This window comes from Manis pentadactyla, chromosome 3 (assembly GCF_030020395.1).
Source record: "Manis pentadactyla isolate mManPen7 chromosome 3, mManPen7.hap1, whole genome shotgun sequence".
Taxonomy (NCBI): Eukaryota; Metazoa; Chordata; class Mammalia; order Pholidota; family Manidae; genus Manis; species Manis pentadactyla.
The window spans coordinates 34,094,493-34,107,174 of NC_080021.1; the positions used below are offsets into that span (position 1 = coordinate 34,094,493).

Below are 12,682 nucleotides of genomic sequence, written 5' to 3' on the forward strand. Positions count from 1 at the left end.
ATAGGAACTCAAAAAAAATATGATGCATGAGCAAATGCATAACCATCCACAGCCCTCAAATTTTGAAGCCAAAGAAATAAGTCATTAGGTTGACATTTTTCTCATTAGTTAACAGACAATGGAAGAGTGTTGAGGGAAGGTTTTGGAGAAATCTTTCCACGTTCATTCCAATTCCCAAGACCTCCATTACTATTACCACCAAACCACATCTCACTGACCCCCACTCACTCCACTTCTTTTAACATCTTTTCAATATGAGACCATCTCACAAAGCCAACCTGTTAAGATCCTGCTCTATCATATCCTTCACCTTAAGACTTAAACATGCCATTTTGACATCAACCTTATCAAATAGTTAAAAGTCATCTATATGATATTTTATGACACACTCCCCCCAAACAGTGGTCACAAATTTAGAGTTTATTTTAAATGGCACCTACAGGTTAACTTCTGAACTTTCTTCCTGAAAGAAAATTTTTCTTTTCATTACCTCCCTGATTCCATAAATGTAATTTAGTAACTTTACACAAGACAAAAGCACTTTGATTATCCAGTTTCCTGCCCATTTTAATATTGAAATGTTCTTCATATTCTCAATGTCTATTTTTAAAGATAATTTTTTTATCAAATAAATACAACATATGAAAGGCTAACAGTAAAATCTTTCAAATGTTTCCTTAGAAGAGTGTTCCAATATATTCATGTTCCTATCATAATAATGAAAATATAGAACAAAGCAAAGAGGAGAATGCACTTCTTGGTTGTCAATGAGAAAACTTTATTGCTCAGATTAATGATATTATTTCTGCTTCGAATGATTGAACTTTGTCATGTCCTTTCATCCATAATCATTCTTGGACCTCCTTCTTACTCACCAGTAAACACATATGTTAGGGAGAGAAAATTTCCACTTAATGTTTGGGCTGGAATAGTCTAAGTAAATGTGTTTTTGTAATAAATGCCATTATCCTATCAGATATCCTTTTGAAAGAGTCCAGGCCCTGTAAAGCTATTTACTCTGCAAAGCTAAAATGTAGAATTTAGATAGCTAAGAACTGGAGAACGTAAGCACGAACGTCAGTGACAGTCCAGGTGATCGGAGTGTTGTGTGGAACTTATGTTCTACTTAGCTACTCCGCACCACCACTATTTATTCTCTGCCATATTTTTCTTTCTTTAGAATTTATGTTTGAACTTGTTGCCTATTTAACATAGGATCCTTAAGCAGTGAGATTTCATGTTGTTTGAAACTAATAATTCATAGTTCTCTGTCATCATCAGTTAAAGCTTTATCTTATGTTTTTCCTTTGTTTCTTTTAAAAGGAATTAAGGGTAAAGTAAGATTGATTGCCTGCTAACTGTCCTAAATAGTTTTCTTCAAGTTCATAGAGGGATTTTAGTTGTAAAGTGTGGTATTGTTGTTACACTTATTTGTCAAAGACTGAACAACAGGAGATGAGCTCATTTGAAAGCAGGTGTTTCAGCTAGACATGTGGTAGGACATTTTGATCTTTCTTCCTTCTTTCCTAACATCCTAACTTCTTACCTTCCTTGTTTCAATTTAACATATATTTAATGAGTAACTATTAGGGGTCAACTACTATTGGAAATATGGGCAAGGCAGAATAGAACTTGCATCTGTTGGGGGAGGCCATCAACAAAAACGTAAACAATAAATAACACAATTTTAAACCATAACAAGTTCTAGGGACAAAATATAACAATGTGATGGAGGAAGGGAAGTGGTTTAGATGGAGTGTCCAGGGAGCAAATGCTGCCAGGGAAGACTGTGCAGTTCTGGTTACAGTATTTTCAGAAAAGTTATTATTCTGAAAGTGTTTACTTATGCATGTTCTGTTAATTATGGATCTAGTTACGAATGTCTCTTACATTTTCTTCTTGTTCTGTGATTCTGTTATTCTGTGTGCATATTGTGGCAGCAATAGGGAAAAACAAATAATATTTTTCAATGCATGGGTTGTAATTCCTAGTACATAGTTCAGTGGAAAAGGGGTATAGTGGGCATCAATAGAAGAAGACATCACAATGTTATACACCTGCTTTCCCAGAACTATATGTACTTATTCCTACCTTACCAGAAAGCTAGCAATTCTTCCATCCAGATTTAACATTGACTAATTTTTATATTTCATTACAAATTTCTTATGAGACCAGAGTATATATTTCAAGGTTAAAATTGATACACACATTTTCTATGGAACTTAATCATTAAATAGGGATGATTTGTTAGCATAGATTGATAAGCCAGAAATGTCTTTGTTCTGTGATTAGTTTGACTTCAGAAAAATTTCTGTATTACGTTCCCTCTTAATATAGGGTATTATGGAGAATCTGTATATTTTGTTAGTGGGAGGGATAAATTTAGGAGATGATTATGGGAAATATTTTCATAGTCCCACAGGAGAACTCCTGCTGTGCCTTCCTGAATCCACAGAAAGGAGTAAGTTTCATTATAAATTCTAACAGTTTTATCCATTTTTTAACATTAAGAAAACAAAAATGTAAACTTGCTCAAAGTATGCATCTGTTTATATGGATTTAATCACATAAAAAATGAATGTACAAAAGAACCTCTGACTCCATAATTAAGAAAAATTAAAAATTTTGTTATTAAGTTGTCACAGAGTGAACTTATATTCAAAGAAAACATGGTCTTTGATACTAAATTAACATTCTTCAAAAGAAGTATTTCTAAAAGTCTGTTAGAAACTACAATTACTAAAGGCTGCCGACAAAAAAAACAAAACATGGTATTGTCTTACTCCTTTCTTTACCTTACTTTTCTTTTAAACACAATTTCCATTGTTAGTATATAATATAAAAGCTATGTAAAAATGTGACCTAACCTTCCAGAGAAAGAATCTGTTGTGGTCGAAACTCCAATCTTTTTTCCCACACATAAACTATGTCAGTCGACAGACAAGACTTTGCTAAAGCTAACAAAAGATGTTTCTCAGTTCAGTCCTGAAAGAGGGGATAAAGCCATACACATAAATTTCATAGTACAACCCTAGAATTTACCAGACACTAACAGCAGAAAGTTAACAAATGCTTGCTGCAGAGAATTGATATTGCCTGCAATGTAATCTTGAAGAAGACAGAGAAAATGAGAGAAACTAGCAGCTTCTCCAGCTGGTGAATGATCTGAGTGACCAACATGTTGGTGTAAATAAAATTATCTTACAGTTTTAATAACCCAGGAAGAATGTGCATAGCATTACCAGATAACTGGCATTCCCTAGGTTTTTAGGGCAAAAATGTTGAGAGAAAAACTCTGTATGGATAATTTTAGGTTGACCAGAAAAATCTGTACTGCATTACTTTACTTCAAAGCAATTTCTCATGTAGTACATGATCTGTAAGCCTGTTCCACAAAAGTATATGTTCCTTGAAGGCAAGGACTTCGTGCTCTCTATCACTGTATCCTTAGTGCCTAGCACAGTGCCTGGCATGTAATGAATGAATATGGTATGAGAGGCTCTGAGAGGACATTGCAAAATCACAAATGATCCTGGTGAGAAGCATAAAGAGAAACAATGTGAGTATGAATGTGACTCCTGAGTGAACTTAGATTTAAAATACGTAAGTATATATGTGTGTTTACATGTACACTCATGCAATGCAGTGAATATAGAGGATTGGCACTAAATTTTAAGGTTAACTAAACTCCAGAACTGGAAAAACTTGAGGACTAGGTTCCTGATAACAAATAAATTTGAACATCCTAAGTGAAAAGTTTAGGATTATATTCCTATTCTTTGGAAGAAATTTTCTATTGAAAAAAAGAGCAAAGAATATCAGAAAATATATCTTTTGAAAGGTAAGTGTGGCATGAGGTGAACCAGAACTGATAGCCCTGTAGCTCAGGGCTGCCACCAAAGTTTAATAATTGTTAATGGATGAGAAATAAACAATTAATTTTGTTCATATTTACTCAAATAACAATTAGCAAATATTTAATGCACTTACTGTCTAATGGGTATTCTTGCTTTACCCTAAATGACTTATATTTAATACCTGACATGACACTTCTAAAAACCCTTTGAAATAGGAACCACAAAAATACCTTTGGCAAGAACAGAAATACAAAAAAGGTAATTTGCCAAAGTCATAAAATTAATGTCAGAGGTAGGATTTGCATGTAACCTCCACATAAGCTGCCTTACCCATCCCTTGCTACTGCCTCTCTGAAAAAGGATGGCATTAAGACGACAGTTCAGCTCTGTTTTACTGTTTGCGACTCCTTTTCATGAGGATTCACTCACTTAAGCACTGTTAGAAGTGAAATAAAGTCCAAGGGAGGGAAGAGACTGTAAGAGAATACCTAGAGGTTTTAAATGAATTCAAGAATACTGGCCAGGATAAGCAACTTTTCATCTTTGGAACAAAAAGAAGAGAAAGGGGAAAAAGCCAAGTCCTTGGCCTGCAAGGGACATCGTCTGGGATGACAGAGGGAATGCTGACCTCTAAGGAAGGTCCTGCACAAGACATGCAGCTGCTCCTTGAAGCAACTGTGGGGAGGGCCGGCTCTGTACACGGAACTCAGGGAGTTTTCATGACGATCCCAACTGATAACAGTGGCACCAGTCAGTTTAGTTCAGCCTCATTCTTAGCAATAAAAGAGGAAAATCTTGTTTTCTGTGCAAGTTCTCTTGCATATTACTGATTAGAATGCATGCATTGTAAATGAATGAAAGAACTCCATAAAAACAGATATATCTTTTCATTTTGCTGTACTTTTTACCTTAGACAAGAAGTGGTGAGAGACATTTTGTTTAGGATTAGAAGAATTTGAGTTAGGTTTCCTGACTTTCAAATAAATTTGAGCTTCCTGAGTACAAAGTTTAGAATCAAATTTCTATTTCTGGGCAAAGTTTCATTTATTGGTGATAAAATGTGAGTTTTCTGCTTCAAAGATAAAAGACTGGAATGATTTTTAAAGGCCTGGGAAGCCCGGGAGAGTTATTACAAAACTAAATTTTAATGAGTTAAGTGTAAATGAATTAGAAACATGCATCTCAGATTTCTTATTAAAATATACATGAGGTTACAGGTTATGAAGAAAAATGCTTGGCAAAGTACATCTCAGCAATTGCCAATCTTAAAACATTTGGGACATTTTCTCAGTTGTCCCAACAACAGATGGAAGCTGCTGCTTTCTTCCATCCTTTGCTGCATCACGGGTTCTTTAAAGCGCAAAGTGCCTGTCCTAGATTCACTTTGACAGCATATTGCTCATTTATTATTCCTAGGCACATACAGAACAAAGTATTTCCCCAGGACTGGAGAGGACATATATAATTTAGCTGTTTGATATTGCATCCTTTATATGTTCATACGAAACAGCTTCATTCCAGGCAACCTTAGTTATGTACTGAGTACTCATGAGTGCATGTGATTATCTGTGAATGCCAAGGAGTTTATGTATAAATAACCAGGACCCTGCTATATTTTTGCCCACTTTCAATAAATATGCTTTAAAACCTTGTCTTTCCTGGATTTATGTTTAAATTTGGTCATGCTTAACTTTTTTGAAGAAAGGTAGAAGGTAGACAAACTGAAATATTTGATACAAAGAAATCCCCTAGTTTGTTTTAACACGTGTCTGAGAAAACAGAGAATACTTACCTGCACAGAAATAAACTCCTTGTGCAGCCTTAAAGTTAGCAGTATTTTATAAAGGACATTACATCTGGAATGACCATTCCATTTGTTTTGTGCCATCTTAATTCATCATCTTTATTATCATCGGTTGCTCTCTGATAGTCCAAAAAGTGCAAGGCCCACTGATCTTAAGATAAAGAGATAGACACCTTAAGGTCTTTGATTTCTATATGATCTATCAAAACAAAGTATTGAAACTAATCATTGAGATCATATCAGGTACTTAAATGTGATGTCTTTACAATGCAGACACTGTACACCTGTACACATTTGGGGCCAAATTATTTTCAGATTTCTCTAATAAACTGTACCAGGCAAATAAAGAGGTATGCTGGCTCTGATGACCTGGTTTCCATTATTAAACCATTCTGGTGCCACACAAGATCTAATCCCCTTTGTTCCTGCCCTAAACCTTCCATCCCACTTCCTAGATAACTTACACTAAGAACTGACATAGGACTTTATAGACAGGCCCTAATAAACAATGCATCATTTTATGTGATCCAGACAACTATGCTGTGAAAATGGTTCATCAGATACTATAACCCTCATCTTATAAATGAGGAGCTGACTGGTGTGCAACCTTGTAAAAGTCCTTTATTCTTTGAGCATCAATGTCTTTATTGAACTACTTGCCACATTACATAAGGTTGTTTGAGGGAGAAAATGAGAGAATGCATATAAATATTTTAGCACAGTTCCTGATGCATATTAACTATTATATCAAAGATTATCAAATGTCAAATATTACTTATAAATCAATCAATAAATATCAAATATGTATACTATTGCATAGGTTCTCTTATTTAGCAATTTGTGAAGTCAGTATCAAAATCTAGATATTCTACTTTCTGGTCTGTTGTCCACTAGGCTATCCATTGTGCACAAGGAACTTTCTAAAGATAATATATACCCCCCGTGTTCTCCCTTCTGTGTATTTTGCTGGCCCTGTGTTCTCCAACCCCTTACCCAAGGGCTCTCCAGCCAAGCCCAGTCTCTGGCAGACACTCTCTCCTGCTCTCTCCGAGTCCACTGCATTTAGAATCTCTTTCTGCCCTTGAACTCAATCTATTCAGCAGGACACAGCTCAGGTGATACATGAGGGAAACTTGGGGACCCACACAGAGGACTTTATGCCTCTGTTTCCATCGTTTTTCTCTATCTCTGTTTAATGGTTATCACCTCATTTTTAAACAGTTTGTTGTCTCTCTCCTACACAAAGCTGTGCACTCTTTAAAGTTAGAAACTTTGTTTTACTGAACTCTGAGCCCATGTCTGTCTGTTGGATAATGTTTGTTGAATTGATTCTAGATTCATTTTTCCCCCTCCGTCATGCTGCCACGTATGCTCTGGATGGCTTTGGCAGACCATAGTTATAGAACGAGGGCTCTAAATGATATTTGATTAAACATTTAACCTGACAGATATGGTTCCCCTGGCTAAATATTGGTTCCTATTCCTAGAAAATGTTTTACTTTTTCACTTGATGATAGACAAGTAGACTGGATAAAATATAAAGTTTTACACAAACATTGTTCAACTTTCTGCCAACACTGCCTACTTCTCCACCTCTGTTTCTTGCAAATCTCTCCCTTGTTCACTATGGCCCCGCTACACTGATGTTCTTTCAGTGCCTAAACACACCAAGCTCCCTTTCTTCCTCATGGTAGTGGCATGTGCTGTACTCAGCTTAGAACTGAGTCTTTCCCCACCTTCACGTGGCTGCCTGCCTCTCATCCTTCAGGTATCATTAAAGATCTACTTTGCACCACAGTGAAGTCAATCTAGTGAAAAGTCAAATAGATCTCCTTTTATTTTCCTTCATAGCTTCCTGATTCTTTCCTTTCTTTTCTTTTCTTTTTCCTTTTTTTTAAAAAATTATTATTTGCATTTTATTTGATAACTTTCTGTTAGTTTCTCACATTAGAAGTAAATTCCATGAAGGCAAGAATCACACCTGTCTTGTTGAGTATCGTGTGACTATACTGCACAATAATTACACAGTGAATGAATAAATAAGAAAGGGATCAAAGTAAGTGTGGATGTTCTATATTGAGATGTATATCAAGTATAACTTTTTAGTGAATTAGACTACTGCAGACCATAGAGACTTAACAAAGAGAAACACAGTCAGTCAGTGTGTCAGTGAGCCTGTAGTTGCTTGTCAGTGATTTGTTAAATAAATTGTTAGGTACAGCACTAAGTACGTGAGCTGAGTTCATACATAGATCATTACCTTTCCATTGCTTTTAGGATAATAAACAAAAAGGCTATGTGATTTGATCTTTAGACCTTCTCTTGTTAACTCTGACCCTGGCATTCAGTCTTCTTTCACTGTCTAAAATGACATTCTCTTTACCACAAACATGAGCACACTTCACTCATTAGAAAAGATACACAAGATCAATTTACCTGCTTCTCTCACATGCCCCTACTGTTTCTTGTCTGTTTTCTAAGCTCATCCAGTTTCCCAGGGAATGTGTCCTTCAGCCTGTGCCCTTTATTGCCCAGCTGCTGTTACAACAGACTTTGGATTCCCATAATCTTCCTTCAACTCTTGTGACTTTGTATAAATGAAACAAAAACAAACAGTTTTGCTCTGAGTACCCTAATATACCTTGGAGAATCATTCTATGATTTGTAGTAGTTTTCAAAAATAGAATAACTGCGTTTTGCTTCAGAGACTATGGTGCTATTTGAAAGACTATGAAAGGCTCATTAACATGATGTAAGAGTGCTTCAAGGTCATAGAAGAGGAGGAGAAAATTAAAGCAATCAAGTTGGGTTTCATTTTTGTCCTGTGAGTCTTCTGGGTAAACAAATTCCCTAATATGAGAATGCATTTTGTAATACAAATAACATTTTTATTAGTTGTGCTCACCAAAAAAATTTAAAGGAATTAATCTTAGGGGAAAAAAAGGTGGAATTTTACAGTTCCTCCTTGCCAAACAAGAACCCTCTTGTCCTTCATGTTTTGATTGCATTAATATCTATGTTGTTTGCATAGAGTCGGTAAACCAGCACTGAATACAGTGTCTTTCCAAATTCATCAAGACATACCTTACTGTTCTGTAGTTTGAAGTGATTAGCACAGCTCACTGTGCCTCTGTACTGTGACTCTATAAACACAGCCCAGCTGTATTCATCTTCCAAAACTGAAAAATGAGAACTAGCTTTTCTCCACTTAATTTTTACTAAAGCTTCTACAATACAGTGCTCGTGTTACAGTTAAACATTAGCTGCACAGCTTTCTTTTTCTTTAGCTATTAGTCCCTTAGGTATAACTCTGTAATCAGAGGGAGGTCAACTGTATCCAAATGATAATATGCCAGAATGTCTCTGGCATAAATCTCTCCCTAAAGATTTCAGTAGTGTTACTTCAGGAAAGGGAGAAAAATACTATGTTTATCTTAAAAATATAAGAACTTAATCCATTAAAAAAATAAAATAAAATACTGGATTATCCTTACAGAGAGCTAGGCAAGCATAGGATCTCCAGTTACTCATCAAGTTGTTTTACTTTTTACTAACTTGGGAAAAAATGTGAACAATCACAGAAAAAATACTGCTATATAGGAATTATATTGATTAGCATTTCCCATATTACTATCAAATAAAGAGGTGGCAAAATAATTTAAATTCAGTTTTAGCATTATAGTCATTGCCCAGTATCCAGTTAATTTTGGAAGTTGCTGAGGGCCAGTTCTTGGAAAAATTACGAAATAGATAGAAAACAAAGTAGAAAGAGATGGAAAATCTCTTTCTCTCTATTTAGATGTCAGTTGTCTAATCTTCTGAAATTTTTCACTAATAATTAATTGTTCTATTCCCAATACCAGGCTCAAGGTTAGAATGCCTCTTAAGAATGTTTGCATTTTACTGGCCCTACACATAAATCCAGGTCTGACTTAGACTGTATCTTGAAACTTCCCATCATCACACCGGGAAATGAGTCCCGATGGAATGACACTGAAGCTTGATTTCCCTGACAGCATTCTGCTTTCTGATTGCTCATGCACTGACCCAGATCAGATGCCACTTAAGACTACTGAGAAGATATTTATTGAAGGCCTCCTATTTGCAAATAATCATAACAAGTATGAATAAATTTCCTTTCAGTTAATGCCACTAATTTCCAAATGTTCAATTTACTTAAAATTGTTTCTTCTCCTTCTTTGCTCCTTCATTATCAATTGATTTTTCAGGCTGGTGGTTTGATGCCTGTGGTCCATCCAATCTAAATGGAATGTTCTATACTGCGGGACAAAATCATGGAAAACTGAATGGGATAAAGTGGCACTACTTCAAGGGGCCAAGTTACTCCTTACGTTCCACTACAATGATGATTCGACCTTTGGACTTTTAAAGGCACCATGTCAGAAGCAATAATCAAAGCAACAAAGAAATCTGGAAGAGTTACCAGATAAGAAACTGCTTGAAGACTTCGGAAGCAAGCAATATTGTCTCCCTTCCAGCAACAAATGGCAGTTATGTGAACTCACCAAGGTTCTTGACTGGATTTGGAGCCGTTTGAGTTCACAGAAGTCCCTACTTGGGGTTACCATGTTTATTTGGCATGACTATAGAGAATGCCACTCACTGTTACACCTTAAAAAGGGAAGAAACTGCTCAGCTTGCTGTGCTTTAAAGTACTACTGGATCTTGTTTTGGAACTATGGTAGCCAGATGATAAATATGGTTTATTGCAGGTAAAACCAAAAGAAGAAGAAGAAGGAGAAAATGAATGAAAAAGAAAAGATAAAGAATATACACGAAGAATGGAAACAGTCCTGCCATAATCCTTAGGAAAAGATGTATCACACCAGTGAAATGGTGTTTTTCTATGCAAACCTACTAAAAATAAGTTTATACCATTGTACAATTTTAATAAAATTCAGGAAAAACAGCCCTCTGAATTGGTTATATGTTAATGGATTTCAGAAGCCTAGTTCCTCATTTGTACTTAATGGTTAATTTCAGTTAACCCATCTTCAAATGTAAATTCCACTTTGGTAAACCATAGCAAATTGTAGTGCATGAAGAATAATAGTGTGAGATATGCCCCATTGCTCTTTGATTTCTTGACACATTTTCAGGAAAAAAAGTGGACATAATTAAGTATAGACATATGAAGTGAAAAATTTAGCCCCCAATGCTACAGTTTTCATTTACTTTAAAAACTGACTGATATATATTTATAGCCCAAGTAAACTTTAAAGAATGTGAAATATATCATCAAACTCTTAAAATAGTATACATGCATTTAATATTTCATTTGATATTATACATGAAAGCAGTATTTTAGAGTGTATAAAGTTGAAGTAAAACGAAGTAAACTGGAACAGTTCATTTTACAGTATCTCCTTGTATGTGTACACCTAAGTGTAACTTCATTATTTTTAAAATAACGATCTTGCAGTTCGTCACCCTGCTGTTTCATGCTAATTTAATTTTTGCTAATCAACTGAAACATGCTTCCCAGATTCACTCTGTTCCAGTTTCTATAAAAAGATACACTTTGAAGTCTATGAAAAATAAAATAATTATAAATATTAATTTACATAGCATGTTTATATCCACGGTAAACCCAATAGTTGTTTAATCTGGAATATGCAACATTGTCCATTGTTGATGCAAATAAATGTAAGTTTTCCAAGCAATCTACTAAACTACTTTATGAAGTACGTTATTTCTTAATTTTTTTTTCTCTCCAGCTGTTTCCTTAGGCAATTTCTGTTTTTTAAAAATTATTATTAGTGGAGAAAATTGGCAAACTTTGTATTATACATGAAGGAAACACACAAAAAGGAAAAATAATCATAGTCACCTGACTAAGAGAATTCTGACTGCTAGCTTTGACAAATCTCTTAATGATATATTCCTATGGGATAATCTATTTTAAGTAAATTTGGGGGCACAGATTTCTGTGGCAATTTAAATTTACTAAAGTATTTTATCAGAAGTGCTTTCTAAGTCTTCAAGATTACAATAATGAAGTTTTAATAAAAACATGAGTTACTGTGAGATAAGAAAATTGGAATACATATTGAGTAGTTTTTTTTTAAGTTTTTTTCAAGGCAACAAATCAATTTTAGGCCTGGTGACTTGATCTGTTTTGCTTTCTTAGCTTTCCTCCATTTGAGAGAATAAAGCTATTCCATTTTTAAGAAAATAATTTGTAAAGTTTGTCATGAAGTATTTTTATTTATGCATCTGTATGCAACCCAATTTTGCCTCACAAGTGATATTTGCAGGTATTGCACAGTTTTCCTGTTCTTGGTGACCCCTTCATAACACCCTTCCTCTAAGGTCCCTCTCAATTATTTTCATTTAAGTGAAAGTACGTGTTTTGTTCTTTTGTATTCCTACAAATAACTTTTACCAAACTTTTGATAAGAAGTACTGTTTCCCAACCCATAGTACAAAAATAAAATGAAATAATGTAAAACAACAACAAAAAGCATGATATTTGCTGTTTGTATCTGGATTTGTAAAGTGAAATATTGTTTCCATTTATTTATAATAAAGCAGTATAAAATGTTTTATGACTATTATATGCATTGTGTAATGCCTACATGTGTGTGGCCATTTAACTTGTATATCCTTTGCATTTAATGATTTCAGGATAAGATAACTAGGTAATAGGATTTTGTCTTTAAATTTTTATTTCAGTAAAATTCATGTGGTTTCTATGCAAATTTCTTCATCAATCACAGCTTTATTTGATTTAAATAAAATTGAAAATAATGTACTTGTGCAACCTCATCTCATTTTAAGTAAATGCTTAACAGATTTTTAAATTAGAGATCGATGCAATAATGGAGTCACTGGGGGGAAAAAACAAATTACTAAATGAACTAAAGCTTCAATCTTAGAAAAACATTCAGTTTTGTATGTGATAAAAGCTTACTCCATTAGAATGGTGACCCAAAGCAATATGGCTCCAAGTCCCACATCTCTGGCTGCTAAGTCCGGCCAGTATGAGTGCTCTATTATC

At 34.7% G+C, this 12,682-nt stretch overlaps 1 protein-coding gene across 1 annotated transcript in view; it reads left to right on the top strand.

Annotated features, from left to right (window-relative positions):
* Positions 1-12,432, top strand: part of ANGPT1 (angiopoietin 1) — a 274,777-nt gene extending 262,345 nt beyond the window's left edge. The window contains exon 9 of the mRNA XM_036876436.2: positions 9,891-12,432. Within this exon, the coding sequence (XP_036732331.1) occupies positions 9,891-10,051 (161 nt within the window). The 3' untranslated portion in view covers positions 10,052-12,432. The remainder of the gene's footprint in view (positions 1-9,890) is intronic.
* Positions 12,433-12,682: the final 250 nt, after the last annotated feature.